At 42.6% G+C, this 25,389-nt stretch overlaps 1 protein-coding gene across 1 annotated transcript in view; it reads right to left on the bottom strand.

Moving 5' to 3' along the window:
• Window positions 1-25,389, bottom strand: part of Ryr3 (ryanodine receptor 3) — a 518,783-nt gene that overhangs the window by 41,903 nt on the left and 451,491 nt on the right. The window contains exons 68-75 of the mRNA XM_060371666.1: window positions 16,331-16,418; window positions 16,118-16,210; window positions 11,258-11,272; window positions 7,907-8,077; window positions 7,562-7,621; window positions 4,895-5,026; window positions 4,329-4,441; window positions 1,033-1,129 (exon numbers count right to left, since the gene is read on the bottom strand). Of these exons, the coding sequence (XP_060227649.1) occupies window positions 1,033-1,129; window positions 4,329-4,441; window positions 4,895-5,026; window positions 7,562-7,621; window positions 7,907-8,077; window positions 11,258-11,272; window positions 16,118-16,210; window positions 16,331-16,418 (769 nt within the window). The remainder of the gene's footprint in view (window positions 1-1,032; window positions 1,130-4,328; window positions 4,442-4,894; window positions 5,027-7,561; window positions 7,622-7,906; window positions 8,078-11,257; window positions 11,273-16,117; window positions 16,211-16,330; window positions 16,419-25,389) is intronic.

The following is a 25,389-nucleotide window of genomic DNA, read 5'->3' as shown; positions in this document are numbered from 1 at the left end:
TTATAAAATTTGCATTGTTGTGCAAAGCTGCAATCTAGGAGCAAGACTTGGTTTCCTCTTTTCAAGTCACTTCTCTGTTTTTGTAGAAAGGGAATTGATGTTAGAGGCAACAGTAAAATCTTCTGGCAGAGGACCATTCAGCAGGGTGGATGGTACTTGGTAAATCAGTGAGAACTGCAGAGGCTGTGTGACTGCAGCAGAGAGCTAAGATGCCACTTGCTGCCAGCCTCACGCTAATCAGGAAAGTGGGAAAACAAAGACAGAGCCTTTCTCACCAACAGGAATATGTGGGGGAAAGTAAGGGACCTAAGAACAAAATGGGGAAGAGAGGGTTAAAGAAAGGGCAAAGACGCAGGATGATAGGGAAAGACAGAAAGAGAAAGACAGACAGAAAAGAAGGAATGAGAAACAGTGCAAGATTAATGCAGAGAGAAAATGAGAAACTGAAGTGGTTAGGGAAAAAAAAAAAAGAGATCCGCACACTGGCCAAAGAAGAGGAGGGAGGGCTTTTCCTCCCCCTCCCCCCAGAGACAGGATGGGGCTGCCCTTTGTCTTCCACTTGAAGGGTTTCAGAGTGTGAAGTCTGTGAGAGGCAGTGCATGTCAGATATTTGAAGGGCCAACACAGAAACGTGAGGTGCAGGAAAGGGGGTTATTTAGAAGCATCTTCTCTAAAGCAGAGCTATTATGGGTGTGGCAGTCTTAGCAGGAGGAAAAGCAGGACAAAAGGACCTCCTGCAACCAATGGTGCTCAAAACTTAACTTGGCACGAACTCCCCAAGACACGTTAGTTGTTAATGGCGATGGAGATAGGGTGAGGACATTATTAGCACCTCTAATTGAAATTTCATCCTCTGGCTCTTAGGACCATTGGCAGCATCGCCATGAGAATTTACACAGTTAGTTCTTTTCCAATTGACACTCCATGCGCATTCTCTGTGAATGCCTGACTCACACAATGTACACAAAAAGACAAATACAAAAATCAAACCCATTCACGCCCGTATCTCCTCCCAGTTCACTCAGTACTTACAGCCAAATCCTGTACTAGTTTCTCTTCAAAGGAATACGCCTCTGTTTCTATCCAAAATCTCTGATAGCCATGGAGGAAGAGGTTAATAGAGCGGTGCCTGAGTGGGAGGGGTAAGAGGGGGGTCAAGAGAGTCGATGGGACTCCTTATTTTAGTTTGGGTAGTTAGTGGTTAGTAAGCAGGTCAGACTTTTTGTACAATTCTCATCTTCTGATTGGTCAGGACCGTCAGTAGCTCATATTGTACCCTATAACTATGTAATTCATAAACATGGAAGTACCTTCTGAGTACCGGTCAGAGCAAAACACAACATCCCCATTTAATTTTACTGGGTCTTTATCACACTGCCAATCTAGTGAGAAATGGCTAATTAGATCAAGCCACAAACCATTTGCCTCAGATGGCAGTTTAGTCATTTCTTTAGATGGGTCATCTGTCCAGGTAATACAGTGGAGATCGTGTTGTAGTTTAGTGTCAGACAAACTACAATCTTCAACTGCAGCTTTCCCACCTTCCCCCATCCAAGGAACACCTCAGTCAGAGGCTCTAGCGTTTACTTAGGAAGGCAAGACCCAGGCATGCTCTGCCGCGAGCATGCTTCCTGTGTGCCTCTGAGATCCTGGCTGTGCTCTGGAGTCTGGCTCATGCCACTTCCTGTAGCCAGGATTGACTTCCTGGAAAGTCAGCCACGGACACACAGCCAAGTGTGAAGGTAGCATCAAGATGGGACAAGAATAAAGAAAAAAAGAGCAGCCACTAAGTGTTTTGGAACAACCAAAACCTTGCTGTCTCCCGTTAAAGTCTGACCAATCAGAATTTTACTTTAAAAGAAGAAGAAATTGTACAAATGTGTATTCTTATGGTAACATTAAATCATGGCCAAGAACGGAGGAGGCATGTGCAAAGAATGAGCTGGTGTCTTCCGGGTTACGTTACCATTAAAATGGGTATTAGTCTGTCATACTGAGTTTTTTCATTAACCTTTTCCAGCCAAACACGTTGAAAGGTGGTCAGGAAGAAATTGTTAATTTTGTGTCTGGAGAGAAGCATACAGGGTTTTCTTTTAAACACCGACACCAGAGAAGCAGCATCCCTATTACCAGATAAACCTCTTTTAGTCCTTTGGTGTGGAAGATCCCATGGAGCTTAGGCCACCACAAGGTAGGAAAGAGGAGCTGCTTCCATTGTCGCTGCCTCAGTGAGTTGGTTGCTAGGAAATCACCTCACTGTCCTTCATGCTAGACAGGAGCCTTAGGCAACTGTTCTAGAGCAATTGGCTTAAGGATGGCATGCCTCGTTACAGGAATTTCATGGACATACTAAGACATATACAGGTGTAGGAATGCTGAAGGAACACTGAAATAAGAATGGATGGTACCAACATCATTAAGGAAAAAAAAAAAAAAAAGAAAAAGGCTTTTTGTTGTTGTTGTTTGAGAAAAGATAACTTCTGTTTGGCTGGCCTGGCCCTGGACAGGTGTTTTCAGAGCTGAGTTCTTCAAGGTTCATCCTCAGGCAGGAGGGCTACTGAGAGGATAGTGAATGTTTTCTGGTATTTTCATGATGTTCAGAAAACAACTAAAACTCTTGCACACTTCTACAGTTTTAAATGGATTATCAGCTTCACTTTTCCATCAGGACTTCAGCATCCCTGGTACCTATGGCTGGCTTCCATGTTCATCTTCTTATTCATCAATTTTACTTAGAGTTGCTTCATTCCCATCCAAATATAGCATCTATTTTTTTTTTGGGGGGGGAGGGCTCTGCTGAGCAAGTGTTTATTTCAGAGCTGTGATTTCTTCATCTTCAAAGATGCTAAATGGGAAGACTCACTTGGTTCAAGGCAAGGGATGGGGTATTCTGGATAAATGAGGGCCAAAAAAGCCACCATTTGGTGAAGGCAAAGGCCAAGCACAGGATGATCCCTGGCCTCATATTCTAAAGAAACATACTAATGTATAGGTCTCAGAATGCTTTTTTCCAGGTCAATTGTCTTCCATGATCAGGAGAAACTGTTCCTAGAGACTCAGAAGTTGATAACTCAAAGGTTATTCAGTCACCAGCTTTGTTGATTGGTTATAGACCTGCTCTCACCTTCTCTCTCTGTCTTCATAAGGAGGAAGTTGTCTATCAACAGACATGCAAAGGCAGTCCTAGCAGTCAGTACAGGCCTCTTACTAATATTACCATGGTGTAGATCTTCAATGCCTTCCAAAGGGCATGCATTGAAGGCTTGGTCATCAGTCTCTGCTGTTACTAGGAGGTGGAAGACCCTTTAGAAGCTGAGGTCTAGTAGTAGGAAGAAGGCCACTAGGACCCTTCCTTGAGGGGGATATTAGGGCCTTGTTCTACCCTCTCTTTCTGCTTCCTTTCCTCTGTGAGGTGAGAAACTTTGGTCTCTCTCTCACACACACTCACCCCCTAATGTACTGCCTCACAATAGACTGAAAATGCTGGCATCAAGTAACCATGGACTAAACCCACTGGAACATGGACTAAAATAAACCTTCCTTTTTTTTTTTTTTTAAGTTGATTTGCCTCAGGTATTTTGTGGTAATGGAAATCTGACTAACATGGGTTGCCTTGTCTATTATCACAGAAAATAAGCTGCACAGTTTACAGAAAAAAACAAAACCCCCAACAACTTCACATAATTTTTTTACTTCAAAGTTCAAAAGACCGAGATAAGCACACTGTGCTTCTGGCTAGCCTCTTAGGGTATCTCTAGCCCTTCTTCCTTTTTTGTTTTCAGGCAAGGACTGGCTCTATAGCCCAGGCTGGATTCACATTCATGATCCTCCTCCACCTCCTGAGAGCTGGCATTACAGGCATGTAATCGAGCTAGCCCTTTCTTCATCTTGACGGTAGGTAAGTCCACTGTGATGAAAGGTTCTCAGGTTGCATTGCTGAAGAGCAGTAAATTTTGTCACATCACCTAGTGTCTGAGCAGGGAAGGGTTGCTTCGCTTGTTGATGAAATTTGGGCTAAGGGGTTTTAGGAAACAGCTTCCCTTTCCCAGAAGCCTTTATGTTCTCACAGAGACTCCTATCTCAGCCAAAGCAGAGAGCCTCATAGTACACTAGGAGGCTGTGTAGGTCCAGGATGACAAACTCTCACCTGCTTCCATACTTACATTGGTTGCCTAGTAGACCGTTATACAGTGTAGTCTGCAAGGCGCCATGAGGCAACTTCTATCGTTAGGATCAAGGGTAAGGACCATAACAGAGCTCAGCTGTGGGAAGACACCTTAATTCCCATCACTGGCTCACCTGGCAGAAAGTAACGATGGAGTACCTACCTGGGCAGATTGTAGAGGGGAGCCATCCTGAAACAGGCCACCACTGCCCGTTTCCGTTGCTTTGACAACAGTTTGTGCCATACAGCCTTTTTGGACCTCAAAGGCTGTTCCACCTAGAAAGAAATCGCACAAGTAGGTGCACAGGAGGCCGATCTGAGTGGCAGATTGAGTAGCTCAGACATCTTAACCCTGGAATAAAATTTTGATTTTGGAACTGAAGTTAGCAAAAATGCACCCTCCCGGCAGTTATTTTTGAGTGAAGGTCCTATGCCTTCTTCATTTTTCCAAATGTCGCTAGACATTTATTGCTGCTTTACAAATGGCAAGGAACTGAAAAAAAAAAAGTCTTTTTCAACTCATAGTAAGAACTTGTAAACAGCACAAGAAAAAGCTAAGGGGATGACCTCTATGAGGCACCAGGCAACACTTGGGGTGATGTGAGATGACCTTTGAGGGTAGCCTTTTGCTTCAAGAGGTCTCCTGTAATCAAGAGCTGAGGGCAGGGAAGAACTTCCCATCCTCCAGGGCAGTCTTGCTTACACACTCCTCAGAGCAAACCTGCAGACCTGCTCCAGGTGGAAGAGGGCCGCTGAAATCCTCTGCACTCGCTCCACCGTCTTTTCCGGATTAGAAGGCTCTTCATTCCTCAGAACATCTTTGTAGAGGTTCAGTTGCCATTTCACAGCTGGGTCATCAGACTGAAAGTTGAAGCATATCCATGAGGTGATTGATTTCTGTACCGGTTGTGCTAAGACATGCTTTCAGTCCTATGAGGATTTCATAGAATAAGACTCATTTTTATTATACTTTCTCCTGCCCTCTCCTTTCCCTTCCCTCCCATTCTTATATTTAAAAAAAAATATGTTATATTGTAATTTATGTATATGACGCATGTGTCTGGGTGCTTGTGGATGCCAGAAGAGGGTTCTGGATTCCCTGGAGTTGGAGTTACAAGTAGTTGTGAGCTGCCTGATATGGGTGCTGGGAACCAAACTCGAGTCTTCTGGAAGAGCAGCAGGTGCTGCTATCCATCTCTCCAGTCCCTCTCCTTCTTTCTTAGAGCCTACATGTAGATGCTATTTGTGAACTTCATGTTCCCCATCCCTTTATCTCTTTGTGCTACATTTTGTATGGTTTCCTTAAAGCAATCTTCCAATTTCTCAGTTCTGTGTTCAGCTGTGCCTACCTTGTATCTTATGCCTATAGATTTCTTTAAATGTCAAGATCATGTATTTGTATAATCCTTATGCTATCTTTTTGGTTTTTTAATCAAACCCATTTCCTTCCTTTTTAAGAACAGCAGCCTGATTATTATTATTATTATTGTGGGTTCTATTGCTTTATTTGTCTGCTTTTTTTTTTTTTTTTACTGTATTTGTATTGTATTTAAATTCCTTTCTTAGTTTCTTATTGCTTGAGTTACTCACTTGGAGCATTTTCTTTCATAGTTGGAATTTTTTTTAGCCCATTTTGAGTTTTATTTGTTTGCTTTTCACCCTCATGAGACCCTCCAAGTGGTTTCACTATTGTCTCTGAAGGAGATTCATGAGTTTCTCTGGCTTAAGGCTAATTTTGTTCAAGCCTCACAGCATGCATTTGGTACAGGATAGGCAATCAGTCCTGTATTACTCTTCCTTTCAAGTTGTTAAAACTCCAGCCCTAAGGCATGCATCCAATTGAAGCACCCAGAGTTCTCTCCAGGAACCTGGCCTTCCCCTGTGATAGTACAAAGGTTCCTCCATCTTGCTTTCTTGCTGAGGACATTTCAGGTTTAACTAGAATTTGATCTTTTTTATTAGGGATCTCATGGCAAACTACCCAGCTCTATCCCAGAAGCCAAAGTTGAGGATGTCCTGGCTAAAATCTTAGCTTCTGTTACGCTGCCTTTTTGTGTGAACCCCCTCCAGCTAACCACTCATCTCACTGCTTGCTTCAAACTGCTTGCTTTTGCAAAGCTCCCTACTGAGACAGATGCCAGGATGTGGGTTTTGCCTTTACAAACCCTGTGTTCTGGGCACCCAGGGACACCCCTAAGTCCCCTGAACACTTGGGTAGGGTTGCAGCTAGCTGGAATAAAGACTTTCAGTTGGCAACTGTGTCTGAGTGGGCATGTCTGGTGAGCTCCCTGTAACACCCCACTTTTAAGATTCAGAGCATCTTAATTTTAGGATTTTTTTTTTTTTGGTGGTTGTTGTAATTTGCTTTTTTTTTTTTTAAAGAGTATTTTATCTACCATTGTTATACATTTGGAGGGAAAGAATCAGTACTTTTGTTTTTATTCATTCTTATGTTAGGGTATAATGTTCCTTGAAAACGCTGTTCAGAGTTACAGAACTGGAGAAATCTCAAGTTGCCTTTAAATTCTCTCTCTCTTTTTCTGATTTTGTTTAAAATTATTTTTTATTTTTTTTTAACCCATGACACAAATTTATTTTGTATTGAAAGCTCTCCAGAGTGGCAGGTGCTAAAATGCCTTCCCAGGCGCTGCCTCTTTTACTGTTCAACAACCCCCCTCCACTCCCACCCCTCCGAAGTCAGTAAAACCAGAGACTTAATCCAAGCACTCCCTGCAATGGCTGAATGTTCATTGGAATGTGGGACATTTATCAGAGACCTCTTTGCCATAGCAAAAGACAGAGCAAATATTAAAGGCATGGCGGTAAGAGTTCAGCCTTTTGCAGCCAGTCCTGAAGATACCTGATAAAACAGGATCAGATGAATGGGGAGGAGGTCCCCCCTATCAGTGGACTTGGAAAGGGGCACGGTGGAGATGAGGGAGGGAGGGAGGGACTGGGAGGGAATGAGGGATCGGGACATGGCTGGGATACAGAGTTAATAAAATGTAACTGATAAAAAAAAATAAAAAAAAATAAAAAAAAAAGAGTTCAGCCTTTTTCTGGATTCTGTTTTTGTTTTTGTTTTGAGACAGGGCTTTCTGTAGCCCAGGCTGTGCTCAAATGTGCTATCATAACCAACGCTGGCCTTGAACTCCTGATCCTCCCCTTATCTTTTTTTTTTTTTTTTTTTTGCCTCTAAGTTTTTAGAATACATTTTAAAACATGAGCAAAGTGTGACGTGGTATACATTTGTAATCTTAGCCCTTGGGAGGCTGATGCAGGTGGGTCTCAACTTTGAGGCTAGCCTGGGTTGCATGGCAAGACTCTGTCTTAACAGCCGGATAGCCAAACAAACACCATGAGCAGCGGGGCAGCCTTCCAGGGACGCAGCATCACCTTTTCCTGCAGGTGCAGGTTGTTCCGAAGGTGTTCCTTGACCTCTTCGTCAGTGTCCCTCTGTGGAGAGATGCTAAATTTTATTCCTATGGACCACCGTGGAAATGCAAAGTAGGGTGTAGGAAAGAGAGTATGGATGATCAGTGCATAGTTTAACTGAGACCTCTCTTAGAAGAGACATGAAGAAGACTTACCCCAAGTTACTGACTCCCAGACCGCTTTGCAAAGTGTGGATCTTTCCCTCAGTCCCCACCCCTGCTCCTCGAAGGACTGCCACTTTAGAGAGCACCACCCACTCCCCACAGCCTTTACTCTGCACTTAGCCTGGCCACACAGGCAGCTTACACAGCTGTATCGTGATTTTGCGAGAGAGATGAGCTCCTGGTCGCCTGGAGTACACATGTTCAGGCCAATGGGCAGCATTTTCTTGAGTGCAGCCACGATGAGGGAGGTCTGGATGGAATACAAGTCTCCTCGCCTCTTTGTCTTCTTCCGTTCCTGGTCCTGACCTCCAGACTAGGAGATGATGTTGAAATAAAGAGAAGGGCTCAGTGACTCTCTGAAAGGAACTGCCTCAGCTCAGGGGTAGCTTGCTTCCTTGAGGCCCTGTCCGTACAGGCTGGGCCTTACTACATTTCAAAGAACAGTAAAACAAAAAAACAAAAAAACAAAAAATGTGTTAAAGAAAAGCAAACCAGGTGGCCATGAAAGACTAGCCCAAACCCGAGCCTTCTCTTCGGAACATGCATACGAAACCACAGTAGCCTGATACACAGCACAGACACCCATAGTCCTTGCTTACTTACTCCTCCACCAAAAAGACAACAGTCACAACAAAAAGGATGATTTTATAACACGTAAAATAACTCCACCAAAGAGCGTCTCCCCTCTACTGGGGAGACGGTTAAAATGGGGAAGAGCTTTCATTATAGCACCAGCGGCCTGTTTCCAAGGCTGAACCTGGTATTTTATAGCACAGGCATTCTATAAAGCCTCTTCCACCGTGGGGCAACACAAATCCTTACAGGAAAATCTGGAGTAGGGCTGCTTCAACTTCTGGGTGGATGGTATGTGAAAAACTATACATGAAACTCCCTAAGCCTATGAGAATTATTTTCTAAGTTTACTTTTGTATTTTTGTACTTACATGTATCTCTGTGTGGGTATGTGCACATGAGTGCAGTAGCCCCCAGAGGCCAGAAGAGGGTACCCAGTCCCCTGGAGATGGAGTTACAGGAGGTTGTGACCTGCCTGAGGTGGGTGCTGGGAATTGAACTGGGGTCCTCTGCAAGATCAGCAAGTGCTCTTTACTGATGAGTCATCTCTCCAGACGATGAGAGTTTGTGCCTTGTCATTCTTTTCAGAGTTTATTCAGCAAAGCACGGGCGTTTTTTTTTTTTTTTGTTTTTTTTTTTTTTTTTTTTTTTTTTTTTTTTTTTTTTATCTGAGTTTTATTTGTGGTGGTGGTGGTAGTGGTTGTAATTTCGTGTTTTGTTTTGAGACAGGTCACACCATGTAGCTCATGCTGCCCTTGGGCTTGTGCCGGTCCTGCATCAGCCTCTCCACTCCCAGGATTACAGGTGTAAACTACACACCTGGCTCCAAGTGGGAGATGCAAGAGAGAAGTCTACCTGGCTTCACTGGAGATGATGGTGGCTTCCGAACAAACAACTGAAAACACTCAGCACCCATAGCATGTGGTAGTGTGGGTGGGGGCAGGAGACAAGATGCTGTATCGACCTGCTTTTTATGATGCTATGCTCGGAAGACACTGACCTGCTGGTACCCTGCTTGACAGACTTTTCCTCAGCTGAATAAGCAGCTGATATAAGTAGGGAGGGCTTTATGGACTGAAATTAGTCAGGGACCATCACGAGGGAAAACTGGTTTTGTTTCATGCGTGTGTCTGCTAAAATGCAGTAGCAGTGACACACTTACCATGTAGCCACCCCTAGAAGTGGCTTCTAAGGCCTAGGTCTCTTGGCCTAGGGCAGAACTCATTTAGTAGATATGTGTTTTCTTTTTGTTCCTTTTTAAAATGTTTATTTTATTTTACATGTATGAGTGTTTTTCCTACATATATGTGTACCATGTGTGTGCCTGGTGCCAGAGAGTTCAGAAGAAGGCACTGGATCCTCTGAATCAGATGATTGGAAACACCATGTGGGTGCTAGGAATTGAACCAAGATCCTCCATGAAGGCAACAAGTGCTCTTAGGCACTGAGCCAACATGTTGCCTAAGGAGAAGAGTCAGAATTAACTCTGCCTTTGGACCAATGACTGGGTCCAATGTATGAAAGAGATTCCTAATGATTAATGACGCTCCACTGAAAATATGATTTTTTTCCCCCATACAGGCAGTACTTTCAGGTGGTAATATTACCATTTTGGAAATTGGTCTGAGAAAGAGAACTAAGCGGCATTGTGTGCCTGGTACTCTAAAACAGTATGTGAGTTAGGAGGACAGTAACACCTATGAGGAAGAAACTCATAGTGATGCTAAGGGCTAGAGGCCTTTCACATACCAGAGCAGCAGAAAGAGGGAGAAGCTGCTTCCCACAAAGCACAGCAGGTTCTGTGCTCACAGGGCTTCCTTGGTTCCTTCATGTTCTATCACTGAGTGGAGAATTTCCAAGGCAAAATCCACCTGCAGTCTATCACCTAAACTATCCATTAAGGATAGAATCTGACTATATACAAATTAACTACATGGTATTCTGTATGTATCAATGTAAACAATACCACATGGGTAAATATGTCAAAAGGTCACTAGGGATTTTACACATAGTTTAAATGACCTCTCAGTTATCCTCTGCTTAGCTTTGCCAATATCATATTCTAATGTAACTGCTACGTGTATGGTTTCAGAATGCCTGGAACATAAATAGAGCATTTCTAGTCCTCAGAACAAGCCTGAAATGTTTGAGGAATGAAAGCATGGTGCTCAGGAGTCTTGAGTTTTTCAGTTCATAAAGTAAGAAAGCATCTGAGGCACCACCCAGATGCAAGTCTGTCTCACCAAGGCTCCATTTTCCATTTCTGTGAGTTGCCTGTGAACTGGCTCTTACATGTCTCCCCTTCTCCACCACACACCTTGGGTCCGAGGGCTTAGAACATTACATTACATAAGCATTACATCCTTATGAGTGAACAGAAGGAGAGGAATTTCTACATAATAAAATTCAGGAACAACTGAAAACTTACTCCTTCACGTGTACATTTTGTGCAAAAGCTTAAGGTTATCTGCTGATTTCAAACTTGAGTTCAGTCCATGGGAGACTCTCTTTGAGACATGGGAGTTTGAGTCAGGAGGCAGAACATGTACCATGTGAAAGGGCTGGGGCCACTAACAGAAATTAGAAAGGTGAACTTGGTGCCATGGCAAACGAGTGAGGCTCTGAAGCTCCCAAGCCCTGCCATTCCTACCCATCTCTAGCACTAGAGTGGCTGGCAGAACAGGCATCTGGAGAATGGAGCAGAGACAGCAAGGCAAGCCTTGCCTGGCTTGCCTGGCTTCCCCTTTCCAAGGCTGGACAGATCTGTATTCACTCTTTGATAGGTAGTTGTCTTCCCTGGGGACCCACGGGTTGGAAAATCCATCTGTACCACCCTGTGGTGATCACGGTGTGAAGGGGGACAGAGCCTGGCACCTCTAATACTAGGACAGAAAAGACACATCATGCATTTGACCTGTACCTTTACTTGCATGGCCTGTGTGGGAAGACAAAAGGAAAGAAACAAGGAGAAGAGACAGTCAGTACAAGCAGGGATCCAAGCATCAGGCAGTATGTGATTCATAGCTTCTTAGGCCCAGCTGCTCAGTCAGCACGCCAGAAACTCAACAGTTCACGTGAGCATAGCATGGAGACCGAGCGGAGGTTAGGATGCAGGTTAATTTGCCTGAAAAGAATTGTATATGTCCTCATCAAGCACGAGATGAGCCTTCCAGAGGGTATGCTCTCTAGAACCCACCCACAGTAGCTACTTATGGCAACTCTTTAAGTCTACAGTGTCTCCTCTTCTTCCTTAAACCAAACAGGGGGGTGCAGACATTTTGCAAGTACCCAAAGACCTCAAGTTTTAATTCCTCCCTCCCACCACATTATCAGCTCCAGCACAATAAAAAAGTTAAGGGCAACGCCTGTGCTTACGCTGAAAGGTTTGCATTCAAACCTTTGAATCTTTTAAGAATGCTTTAACATATTTTTGTTCAAGTTCATTTGGTACATGTGATGTATAAGACAGCCTGATGTGCTATTTCCCCGTTTTTTATATTGAAAAATTTTTCGTACGTTGTATTTTGATCATATTCTTTCCTCTCCCCCAATCCCTTCCCACTTCCCTAACCACCCAACGTTATGTTCTTTCTCTCTCTCCCTTAAAAAGAAAATCTGAAACCAAAACTAAAACAAGCCTCTCAAAAGCTCACACAGAAAGAAAACAACAAAACAAGAACTGGAATCTTTTTTTGTGTTGGCTATTTGCAACTGATAAAAACATGTCTTAAAAATTATTCAAAGGGCTAGCATGTACATAGCTTACTCAAGGCCCTGACTTTGATCTACAGTACTGAATCAAAGGAGCAAAAACGGAGCAAACAACAATGACAACAAAGAGACCATACTATACTTCTGTCCTGGGCATGATGATACACACCTTAAATGCCAGTGCCAGAGGCTAAGGCAGGTAGAAGAAGAGTTCAAGCACAGCTTGGGCTACATGGTAGAATCTGAGGTAAGCCCAGACTACATAGTAAGACTCTGTCTCTAAACAGAGGAAGGGAGAGGGAGACAGAGATGAGGATGGGTGGGGTCTTGTAGGCTTGTCCAAAGTGTCTTAGGATCACTCCACAGTCTAAGGAAGTAACACAGCCTCTCTCTTTTTACACGGCAGCTTTAAAACAAGCTTTAAGTCAAAGGTTCCTTCATCCTGAAGGTTAATACCTTTATTTTTCACATATGGCTAAGGTTAATTGCCTCATGGTAATTCCCTAATTCTAGTTCATATGCCCTCAAAACAACTTCTCCTATCTACTCTTAGGTTATGAACTACCGCAGTACTTAATGATCAAGGTACTTTGCCTGGTGCTGTCTGTGCCAATTCAGCGCATAGGGCTCACATCAAGCTTTGATCAAAGGCAGATGAGCACTGTGAAGTCCTTGCATCGCGGGGAGGGTAAGTGAGTGTATGTAAGTCAGCTCAACAGGAGAAGTTAGAGGAAAGAATTTCTGGAAATGAGTTTGAGAAATGAGGTTGGGGGGAGGAGAGGGTGAGCATGCAGAGGAAGGATTATGAGAAAAGGAGAGAGACAGGAGGGAAGGGAGAGAGAGTATAGGAGAAATGGTAGGTGTGTATGTGTGAGGGGGCAGAGGTTAAAAATGGAAAGAGAGGGAGAGACACACACAGAGTAAATGTGAGATGTTTCAAAAGTGTAAGAACAAAGAAGACAAAAGAGAAGGAATGCAGATCGAGGAAATGAAAGAGAATAGTTTATATGAATGCACATGTGCACATGCATGTTGAACAAAACCCACATGATTTTGCGTGCTCTTGAAAGATTTGAATATATCTTCTCAGACAATTCCTGTCCCCTTTTTAACCCACTAGAACCACACCCCAATTCCTGTATCTCAATTGTTTATCTTATTTGTTTACGGTATTGGTCAAAGACCGGCTTACCATGTCTTTGGCTAAATGCATTCTAACTTACCATTCCCCTCCGAGGAAGCTGCTGACAAAACTGCCAGAAAACAAAGTCCATTTAAAAACCAAACCAAAGCAAAATATTTGCTCAGCTAGTCACATTAGCTTCACGTATGTTCACAGGCTGGTGCTTTACAAACAAAATATACAATGAGCCCTCAAAAAGATAAAAGAAATCCGTGTTGGCTGCCAGCAAAATATTCTATCTTTGAAAGGATCTTAAATGAACTGGGTGGGAACAGCGTGGCCCACTGTATATTTGTGGTGTGTCCTTGCCATCAGGCATGACTTATGCAGAGTGTGGCATGCAGCATTCACAGATGGATGCCTCCACCAAGACTGCCATATGCACCAAAAGCAATTTCATTTATACATAGTACTAGAATGCAACTAAGAACAGGGGCAAACGCAAGCAATGGTGACAAGTGCCAGTTCAGATCAGGTAGCAGAGAGCATTTCATTGGATGGAAGCAAGGACAAGAGGGAATCCACTGATGTGGAAGAAAATCTCCTCCCTGGCTTCCCCTGTATAGTTCTCTCTTCTTAGATATCAGAAACGACTTCTGGCATCATATCTCTCCTAAAGTGTTCATCAAATGATATTCTGTATAACAGATGCTAGTGAACCCTGACTTTTAACCAGACTCTTTTTGATAGAACCTAAAACAGGTAATAAGCTCAACCAAATTGTACAGATTGGAAAGCTGGAGTCTGAGAAATTAAGTGAATAAAACAAAACTCTAGTTGGGACCACAGCCAAGAACAGGGCTTTTTCCTTCCCATTTCTGTCTATGTACTGCTATTTTCTCTGTCCTAAATGAGGCAATAGGGAAGGCATGAATGCATAAGGCTCAGAAATAATTGGGGTAGAATGTCAATGGAAATGCAGCAGTTTGCTCTTAAAGATGGACCTTTCCAAGAGGGAAGATATCCGTGTTTTAAACATGAATATTCTCTGACCAGACAAGCAAATGCTCCCCTTCCCTCATTCAGCATCATGCATGAACTAAGCATGTTATGTTAGTTTGTTAGAGGATGAGTTGTGGAATGGTTTTCTGTTGCCTCATTCATTTCTAAACTCAAGGACCTTGAGGATCCATTCATCACCAGAGGACTCTTTCCCCAATTCCTGCCCAAAAGGGATACAAATCCTTGTATCTGATTGTCATGGATGCTGGCTGGGTCGGTCCTGAGTCAAATGATCTACCCAATGTAAAAGATAGCATAGTGCCTACCTGGGTTTTACCGACTTTTCTGTATAAAATCTGTGTTAAAGGAAGCTTGTGATGGCTACATGAAGTCCCCGCAAGGCAACTAAGGTAAGATGGAGTGTTAGGGAGTTGGAGTCTGGGAAACCTGGGTTTGTGGTCCTTAAGTAAACAGCTATATCTATCAATAGCTGAATGCAAAAAGAATGTGGAAAACCAGGTAAGTGTATCTAAAGCACCAAATGAGATACCATTAAGATTCCTTTGCAGCTAAGACTCTCCTTGGCTATAATCTCTCAGCTTTCGATATGAGAAATTTTCACTGTCAACTTTATTAGGCAGCATGTGTTAAAAGTGTACTCTAGTATATACTGGAGAGTAGGTTGTAAACTCTACAGTCAGACTTTGGATACTGGAAGAGGTGCTAGCATTAAAACAGGTGAAAGATAGGAAAGGCGTGGTAAGCAGTTGCACCCGCTCAGAGCCAGCTACCCCAGGCACTCAGATTTTCATTGTGGTAGAATAATAGTTTCTTTCCTGCAGTGTCGAGACATCAGTTGTCTATCCCAAATGGTTACTAGAAAGGGCATCAGGGCCTTCATTACAAACCAGCGATTCCCATCTTGCCAGATCCACCTTTCACTTCTGAGAGGCCCCCATGCATACTCCCCCTTTGTGTTCCTCACAGGCAGCACTGTGCCAGCAGTGCCAGTAATGAGGTGACTGTCTCTCCGCTATTACAGGCTATTAACACTTGACATAGAAGCCAAACCTCCCCAAGGCACAGTTCTCAGGGAAACAGGGCCAAGAATAAGCCACAATGCCACTAACAAGACATCACGTTTAAGGTGAGTTGGCTTTTATACGTGTAACTGAAGAAGTGTGGCTGGCAATTCTCTCCAGCCAAGACAATGAAGCTTCAATGCATACAGCTCACTGAAGATGAGACCCAAGTCTACTTTGCCTCCTTTGTCCCTCCTATAGTCTAGCTTTTCTCCCAGACAGGAGAATCACATGCCCTCTTTCAAATGTTTTCTGCAGGGAGATGGACAGATTTTTGGCTTTTCCACGACGTTTTTGCAAATATCATGTAAAATGAACATAGGCATTAAGAGGTCAGCACATCTGGAGTAAAACATATACCAGCATTTCAAACAGAAAAAGAAAGGAGAGAGAGAGAGAGAGAGAGAGAGAGAGAGAGAGAGAGAGAGAGAGACACCACAAAACAAGCATGAAGCCAGGGTGTGTGTTGAGGAGGTGTGAAGTGAAAGCAAGGTCATTCCTCCCAGCCCATGAGAAGGTGGCTTTGCGCACCTGTGCTTTTGCGTTGTAGCTGTGCTGGACCCACTACTCAAAAACCATTTAGAGCAATGTCTGTTTGGAGACCTCTCAAATGCCTTGGGCAAGTCTTGAGACTTAAACATTCTGATATAAAGCACCTATTTATTCACAGAACTCGATGATTTTGCTATTCAGCAGGAGCTTCTTCTGTCACATTCTTAAAGAAACAGCAGTAGAGGCTGCTGGTTATGTACTGGGACCTAAGTTGGGTGTGTTAGTTAAGCCCCAAAGAGTATGACCTAGACATAAGACATGGCTGAGGTCAAGGTTGAAGCATCCTTGAGATGGAATTCTAAGGACTTACTTTTGACATCTTGCTTTTGCTGTCTCCAGTTAAAAATGCCAAGTTATTAATTTCATTTTGAATCACAAAATTTTGCTCTTCCCTCTTGAAGTTCTAGAGTAGGGCAGGGTAGAGAAAAATTAAGAAAAAAAAATAGCAAGCATTAAAAAGAAAGCTTCTCCAGCTATAAACCTGTCAAACCAAGCTAAATCCAGAGCCCAGGTGTGTCCTTACGTGAGATTTACACCACAGAATGAAGACCTCAGCCACCATGCGGAAGAGCTGGTCAGAATCCGAATCCGGGCTTTTGAGCCAGTTAGATCTGCATTAAGAAGCAAAGGAATAGGTATGGGAGATTCAGCAGTGATTACGGGGCTCACAGTCCACAAATGACAGCAGTATATATTTACTCAGGTAAAACTACATTACCATACAAAAACAATAATCCTCATACATTTAGGTACAGGTTCAGAATTCAGATATGTGTCATTAATACTTTGATCCAAGTTTTCAATTATTGCCTTGGCCAAACAATTGTCAGACATTAACATTTCAAAACTGTCACCTTTGTCACCTTTGCTTTGTTTCTTCTGTAAATAGATGATTAGGGCATAAGGTTGGAAACAGGCCATCCCAGATGCCTCACTGCAGAGATTTAATGAATAAGCCTAGTCAACCTATGAAAATACCAGCCGCTACAGCATCCAGTCCTGCCCTGGCATTTGACATTGGCAAGCCTCTAGAAATCTGACCTTGTAAACACATCATACCCTACACCTTTGACACTGAAAGCCAGTTTTCTGAATGGAAGATTTAAAATAATTCAATATATGTGTGGGAGCTGGGCATGCAGGTGTGTGCTGTGGAATGCATATGCTAGCAGATATCAAAAGAAGGCATCAGATCCCCTAGAGCTAGAATTATAGGCGGTTGTGAACAGGATGGGTGCTGGGAACTGAACTCAGTCCTTGTAAGAGCAGTACTTGATCTTAACTACAGAACCATTTCTCCAGTCCTTCAAAGCCAGCTTTCTAAATGAAAGGAAAAAAAAATGACTATCACTTCAACTGTCTGAGCAGAAGCCATTCTTTCTTGGTGTGTGGTGGTGGGGTTATAGTGGTGATGTGGTGATGGTTGTGGGGTTGTAGTTGTGGTGGTGCTGGGTGGGTGGTGGTAGTGGTGGTGGTGGTGGTGTAGGGCAGGGAGGACGTGTGTTCATGTGTAGAGGCCAGAGAACAAACTCAGGTGTCAGTCCTCTGATGTTGTCTCTTACTGACCTGGAACTCACCAAGGTGACTTGCCTGGTTAGCCAGCAAGCTCCAAAGATCTGCCTATCGCTGCATGCCTTTAAGCCAACAAAACAAAACAAAACAACCAAAAACCCTGTAGTTTCTGGGGATCATGCTTATAGGCAGGAATTTTACTGACTAAGCTCTCTCTCTAGTCCCAGGAACCAAATGTCAGGTTAAGACATAAGTTTTCTTGCTCATGTGTATCTTGTGCATTTGATTAGTTGTATTTCAAAAAGGTAGGTTGAATTGCTATTTCCAAATTTCTGCACAGAATGATTAAAAAAAAAAAAACTTCTAATAGGCACTTTCATATCAAACATGAGGAGTTTACTTCACATTAAACGTCTACTCAATTTTCTAGACATCAACCTACCAATTTAATCACAACACCATCCGGAGTTAGTAAGTACCCCACATACTAAAAGCTCAGCCCACAAGACTGCACCCCACTTCACACAAGAGCCTCAGAATTCGACCACCTGGCTGTGAATCAGGGGTTTTTACAATTTCTCGAGTTCATAATTAATAAGAACAACTCATAGCTTTGGAAGTCACTTGTTATTAATAGTTTATCTTAAATACAACCAAAGAACATGAAAGACATATATAGGGCAAGATATCGTGAATGAAAATTCCTGAAAAGAAGCTGTGTCTGGCTGTGAACAAAAACTCCTAGAAGGATTTTCTGTGTCTTCAGAGACTGATGGACTAAATGAAATTTCAGGACTGTGGAGAGATTGGAATTTTATAGATTCAGAGGCTGATCACTCTATCTTCTGGAAAAGCCATTCCTTGCCCCACTCTGAATCTGAATTAACACCTTGTGATTGCCCCCTCCCAACCCCGCCACACACACTCAAACAAAGACACTTTGGGAAATATGTCTGTTATTCCTGGGCATCCTGACAGTCCTACCCACTCACAGAATGCTCCACGGTAGGCAAGAAAGGTCAGTTCACTTTTAGATTTTTTTCTCTTTCTTCTTGCCTCCTGCCCTGGGCTCTAGCTTCAAAATGTGTTTTATTGAACCACTCTTGTTTTCAAATTCAACTGACATCTTTATAAAGCATAGTTACGCCCTCAGCACTCATCCTCCTTTTCTTCTATAGCAGCAGATTTTTTGTTGTTGTTGTTGTTGTTGTTGTTCAGAGTAACATCCTGTCCTGCTAAACATCATGGTACTCCACTTGCTTAACCTATAACAGGAAACTGATCAATGAGATCAAACAGGAAGCTGAAGAATGAACTTCCTAGAAAAGTTCTTTAAAAAGAGATCACATAGTGAAAAGAGCCTTTTTGCCTTTGCCTGTGAAATTTGCTTTAAGTGTTCTGATTAAAATGGAAACGCAAAGTCTCAATTGCCGTATTAAAACATAAAATAACTTTGGAGATGGAAAGCAATAGGAAAGATATGAAGACAAAGGTTTTGGAAGTATCCACAATGGATAATCATGCTGGTCATACACTGCCTTATCTTTGGATTTCTTTTGTGTATAATAGACTCCTCGTCTCTTTAAGCAGTGTAGTCACTTCTCCATTACCTGCAGCCCAAATGCAACTCAAGCTTGAGGTCTGAGACTGATAAGCTCTTTGATTTTCCTTCACATTGATTTTTCCAGAGTCCTTTTCAGGGTTACATTTCTCACTTTATCAGAAATGCCAGCTGTTCATTCCTTGGCGTTTTGGTTTAAACAAGCTTTGTGTGTTTGTACTGCGGCATAAGTGGGAAGAGGCAGGGTTGTATCCTAATCTGCCAAGGACAGGTAAGCCATGGGGATGGTCAGTTAGGAAGACTAGCAAGAACAAGACCTTAGGTCCATTTTTCTGGTGGAAGAATATTCTGTTCTCTTTGCCTTCATGTCGTGATGCAGCTTGAAGTGGGGGAAATTTAGCTTTGCTCACTCCTCTTCTGAAATGCAAATCTTTATTCACCATCTCTAGTAAAGTTCTTTCCTCGAGACAGATTGGTGAGTATGAAGAACAGCCTATTAAATGTTTTCTCCCAGGTACACAAGCTCTCTGCTCCTCCCCTTCAAGACAGACCAAAAATGACATTTGCATGAGAAAATATTTTGCCTTCATTTCAATTGCTCACTAACTCTGCTCAGAGGGATGTTTTCAGAGGATTCAGCATCTAAGTCAATACTTAGCCACTTGATCTCTGCCGAGATCATTACCTAACCTGTGGGTCTTTTATCATCTGCACTGCTTGCTTCCAAGAAGCAGCCATGAAATGCAAGGGTTCTGATGGAAGAGATTCAGGTTAGAGGTCATGAGTTGGGACTCTTCCCTGTAAGGGCAGAAGAGGCAACCCAAGCAGGTGAAATAACTGAGTTGTTAACGGAACACAAGAATCCCTCGGGGATAGAATCTTAATGAGCTGAATATGATGGCCCAGTGTGATGCCAGGAAAGGGGGAGGCTCATGTAAGGAGTCACAAGCAGAAAAAACCCACTTTATTCACTCTGGGTGAAGGCTGTTCTATAGACTGCCAGGCAGTCAGACGCTGGCAGACACCCAGACACCCACTGGTTCGTATACACACACACACACACACACACACACACACACACACACTGTTATACAGGTCACACAGAAGTTGGTACATACAGCCAGGCTAGAGAAGGTAAAGTCTCTGGTTTGGCCATACTTAAAAAGAATCCACACAAAAGTAGGATTTTGCCAGAACACACTTTCATGTCCTCTGGACATCTGGTGTCCACCATTTTGTGTTGACTCATAGCTCCACAGATGTTCAGGGTTAGCCATCTTGGCCTATGGCGTCTAAACATAAATTGCTCCTTATGGCCCTCTGTTCCCAGCAGCTGTGCACTTGTAATCCCAGCACTGAGAAGGCTGAGCCAGGAGGATCCTTGTGAGTTTGAGGCTAGCCTGGGCTACATAAACAAGACTTTGTCTCAAATGTCACATGCCCTCAACAGGACAAAAATAGAATCTTGGGCAATGGCAAGAGTAAGGAGACTCAAACTTAACATTTTCAAAATGAAGAGCTCCCACGTTTTGAAAGATACTGAAGCTGTGCTCTTGGGTTCAAGGTCAGGTTATCTGAGGTGAAGCCTTCTCTCAATGTTACTGTAAGACTTCACTCCACACAGGCCTCAGCTTAAGATGGTCACTGTACAAGGGTTTACTCTGATTCTCTTTGATAGTTTCAGAGATTTTTTAAAAAAAGATGTATTTATTTATTACTTATACAGTATTCTGTCTGCATGTATACCTGCATGCCAGAAGAGGGCACACCAAATTTCATTATAGATGGTTGTGAGCCACCATGTGGTTGCTGGGAATTGAACTCAGGACCTCTGGAAGAGCAGCTGGTGCTCTTAACCTCTGAGCCATCTCTCCAGCCCAGAAATTTTTTTTTTTTTTACCAAAAAATATAGACCAAGTACATATTTATGTCCTACATATTTCTGATTCTCTTAAGGCAAACAGACAACTTCTCTTTTAGAGACTTGTTGACCTTGTCCTGACTGCTGTCTCTAGGGAAGAGATAGTGGGCAGCTGCTGTACCTTGATCTGCTCAAAATACACCTGGAGTTCTTTGCGTATCCTGCCAGCTCCAGGCTCAACAATGACAAATGGAAACTTATTTTTAAAAGGAGATTCAAACACCATCCCATAGGGAAGAAGGAAGTACAAAGGCTTAAAACAATGGAGAAAAACAGAGAAGAAAGGGCATGGAGTTTCTCCAATGTTTAGAAGTGTTGCCACATGAAAGCCGAGTTTTCTCTGGTTTTAGAGAACAAAGTTAGAGCCTACAGGTAAGAACTATAGTTGAGCTCACGATAGCTGGAAACCGGGATGGACTGCATGCAAAGCAAGGCTGCTTCTGTCCTCCATTTCTTCCCATCAGTGGGGTAAGCAAACAAGATAGGAAATCTTCTACAGGAGAAGGGAAGAGATACTTATTAAAAGATACTTATACTTTCCAGGGGAGGAAACTTGAGGTGACTACAGTGTCTCTGTCAGCTCATCCACACCATCATTCCAAATCAGTTGGTTCTTTTGGATGGAGAGGGTACTACTGAAACTAAAGTCTGCACTGCATGCTGCTCTCTACTAAAAACCTCAGGGACAGATTTTGGTGTAAAGGGTTTTATTCAATGCTGACCCTGAGGAAAAAGAAGGCTTTCCTGTCACAAATCTCTACCCACATTAAGAAATGGGCAGAAAAATCCCAGGATGGGGCAAGTCTTTTCATGTCCCTTTTTGAAAGTCTTCAAATCCCACTTTCTGGATCTGCCCAACACCTCTTGTTCTCAGATAAACTGCTTCCCACAGACATAAGGAAAGAGAGGAGCATCCTTTGATTAGGGAGATGACTGTGGGAGGAGACAAAGGTAACAAAAGGTTCAAGGAAAGATTAGAAGGGGAGGCAAAAATAAACCTTACTTTATGACCTCACAGTTCCAGCTCTCCTCCTGCTTTTGTTCGGATGCATTAATAATAAACTCAGTGGCACCAACAATGTGCGACAGTGTCGAATTAAGGGCGGAAATCAGAGCGCTTCCTCTTGGTGTCACCTGACTAAGAAAAGCAAGCCCGATTTGAATTGTCTAACTCAGTCTCCCTGTATCTTCTGTCTTCCTGTCTGCCTGAGTTACAAGTCTGAATCTATACCTGTCTGAAGGTTGTCTTGCGAACCTATCCCTGTGTCTGTTTGTCCCTATGTGTCTGTTCCAAACAAAGAGCATTGCTCTCTCTTTTATTGAGCAGCACAGAAAGTGTCACGTGGGGAGGGAATGAAGGACACTTCACAGCAATCCTTGTTGGTTTTACAAGGGATTAAGTACTGACTCTAACTGACCCAAATAACACGATCAATCACTATCTGAATTGCTTTGTTCAACATTTGTGGTGGCTATCCATTTTATAAGACTGTTTTCAGCTTGTATTTGCTTTTTTCAGCAAATGATCAACATAACACGTATTCAAACACACACGTTACTCTTGGATCCGAGGCATGGAAGAAAACTTAAGGTTAGAGCTATGTATCAGTTTGGCCTGCAAAAGGTGATTACATGGGAAATCCCAGGCAAGCAAGGTTGGCTGTTACATCGTTCACTGAAAGGCAGGTTAAACAAACAGGCTGAGTACACAGTAGGAAAGCAGTCTTAAGTCTTACGTGACCTTCAGGTGTGTTATTAACAGCAAAGGTCTCAGTCTCTTCTAATCTAAGAATTATTTTTATCATAATGCATAGCGATATCCTGAAAATAATCAAGTTAGAAAGCATGTGATTCTGGATTTTTTTTTTTTTCTTGAGGATCTCACTCTTCAGTCTAGGCTGAAGTTTTAGCACATCCTTTCCTCAGCCTCCTAAGTGCTGCAATTACAGGCATTGAGCCCCTATGGCCAGCACCCTGGACAGTTTTTCTACAGTTCCCTCTTACTATAGTATAAAAGCCTTCTTCTTTCACTGCTATAAAAGTGAGGAGTCAGGCACTCATGTTGGAAGGATGTATTTCTAAGCAGGCTCACATGGCTGTGACGCTCAGGGAGGAACAGGTTGGAAAGTGGAGATGAATGAATTAATGATGATCTCAAAGACTCTCTGACATTGCCATTTTTAGCAACTGTCAAGCACCCTGTAAACAGGGCACGCTCTGTCTTGAGTCTTGATCATCCATGGTAACAGACGCAATTCAAAAGCTATTCCAGGAGCAATCTTGCTCCACTTTTATTTTTATTTTCACCTCAAACCCTGACAAATTTCTTCTTTAAATTGCTAACATAATTACGTTAACGGAAATGACTAAAGTTGATACTCGTAAGAGCAGAGTTCCTTTGTCAAAATGAATATAATTTCCTGTAGCTAGAAAAGGAAATATTTTATTCTAGTCTTAATGTGCATATTTATGTACATGTGTTTATGAGTCTCCCTCTGTGTGTAGACAATATGTATGCAGAAGATGTTTTCTTTCAAATCCTTAAATATAAGTAACTTCATACAAATTACTTTGAGTATGGCTTATATTTTAAAGATGAATGCTAAAGTGAATATACATCTCCAGCTATCACAGAATGGGAAACAACTCTAAAAGTCAGTTACGTTCTCTCAGCTGTATTTGCATCCCTTCTAGAACTCCCAGATTGTAGGACTTTCAACTCTAAGAGAGTGTAGTATAGTGAAATACCTACTTAGTCATTGCTTCTATTCCTGGCAAGGGGGCTCCTGAGCAATAGGAGTCATTTTTGCTTTTCATAACAAGCTCCTTTGGCCATGGGGGCAGTTTGAATGACATACCTTGCTGACAGGCTAGATAACTGAAGGATAGCACCTGGGCCCCAGACAGACTAGAACTCTCTAGTACTGGTTGGAATCAGATTAGAGGGTCAGAACTTTCAGTCTTATTTCTAACCTCTTGGAAAAAGAGAGGATTCAGTTCAAACTCAAACACCAATGGCTATTGATACAATCAGTGACGCCCACTTAATAAAACTGTTAAAGGCCAAGGCTGCTGATCAGTGGTAGAACACTTGTCTGGTAAACTCTCCTAGGCTCAATGCCCCGTACAACAAAGCAAAGCAAAAGAAAACAGAACAAAATTCCACTACCAACAGAAACTCCTGAACCTCAAGACTAAGAGGCTTCTAGACGGGTGACCACATTGATGTATGGGGAGGAAGCTATACCTGGGGAGCTTGTGGAGACTCTGTGTATCCCCAAACCCTTTTCTTTCTTTCTTTCTTTCTTTCTTTCTTTCTTTCTTTCTTTCTTTCTTTCTTTCTTTCTCTCTCTCTCTCTCTCTCTCTCTCTCTCTCTCTCTCTCTCTCTTTCTTTCTTTCTTTCTTTTCTTCATAGTATCTTTCTTCTTTTCCTTCTTTGTCCCTGTAAACTAGAGCACTATAAGGGGCCCCAGAGACAGATTGAGAGTTTCTTTTTTCTCAGTTTCAGTTTAAACTGCAATAAACTCATTTCCCCATTTTAACATGTATTATGCCATTTTCTCTTATTACGGGTGAGTGTTCTGACCCAGGCCTTATTCATTGTGAATCATTCTGAGCAGGGGTCATAGAAATCCAAGTTTATATTCTGCACAGAAAAAAACTGTGGCTATCCTGGTCACCTCCATTTAACATCACTTTTATTAAATTTGTTATTGGACAATTTCCCATATGTATACAATGCATACTATCCATTTTTGTCCCCAACCTTCCTACCACCTTGCCACTCCCTTTCTTTCCCATTAACCTCTCTTTTATGTTATTGTCTATTTGTTTTGTGACCTATTGAGCATAAACAGGCCATCTTATGGCCATGAGCTTAGAGCTATCCTGTGGATCTGGATGGATTCATCAGGGGACACACAACTAAAGCCAGTAATCCCTCCTCTCCCAGAATTTATCCATATCTGATTATTGCAGAGGTAAAGTGGATTCCCAATAGTGTCTGTTTTTTGACAGAATGTTAAAATGGACAATCTTGTGTGGGACTGGTGCATGTAACCTCAGTTGGGAGTTAATGACTGCAATATTTATTAGTTATTTCTTTTTCAAAATTCTACAAAAACACTACTACTGAACTATATCACCAACCCAATGGCATCCCCCTATAGGGTTGGTGCTTGAAGTTGGGGCAGTGTAACATGGAGGTCTATACTAATTCTGGGTAGCTCAGAATTAGTCTACATTGTTGGGTACCCTGTTGATATTGAAGTAGAGAGCCAGAATGGGAAAAATTATTTACCTTTGACTGTAGGGATGGGCAAAGCAAAGGTCAAATATTATAGTCTAAAGTGACACACTTGTTTGTTACATTGTCAAGGGGTGGATTTGTGAGAGCTCATTTTGATTATTAACTTGATTGAATTAAGAAATATCTAGGGAGGCATCTGGAGAGATGGCTCAGGGGTTAAGAGTACTGGCTGCTCTTCCAGAAGACTTGAGTTCAGTTCCCAGCACCCATATGGCAGCTCATATGTTAGTAACTTCTGTCCATGGGCATAAAATACATATGTGATGTACAAACACACG

Source organism: Meriones unguiculatus, chromosome 18 (assembly GCF_030254825.1).
Source record: "Meriones unguiculatus strain TT.TT164.6M chromosome 18, Bangor_MerUng_6.1, whole genome shotgun sequence".
NCBI classification, from domain to species: domain Eukaryota; kingdom Metazoa; phylum Chordata; class Mammalia; order Rodentia; family Muridae; genus Meriones; species Meriones unguiculatus.
This window is presented reverse-complemented; position numbering and strand designations above follow the sequence as displayed.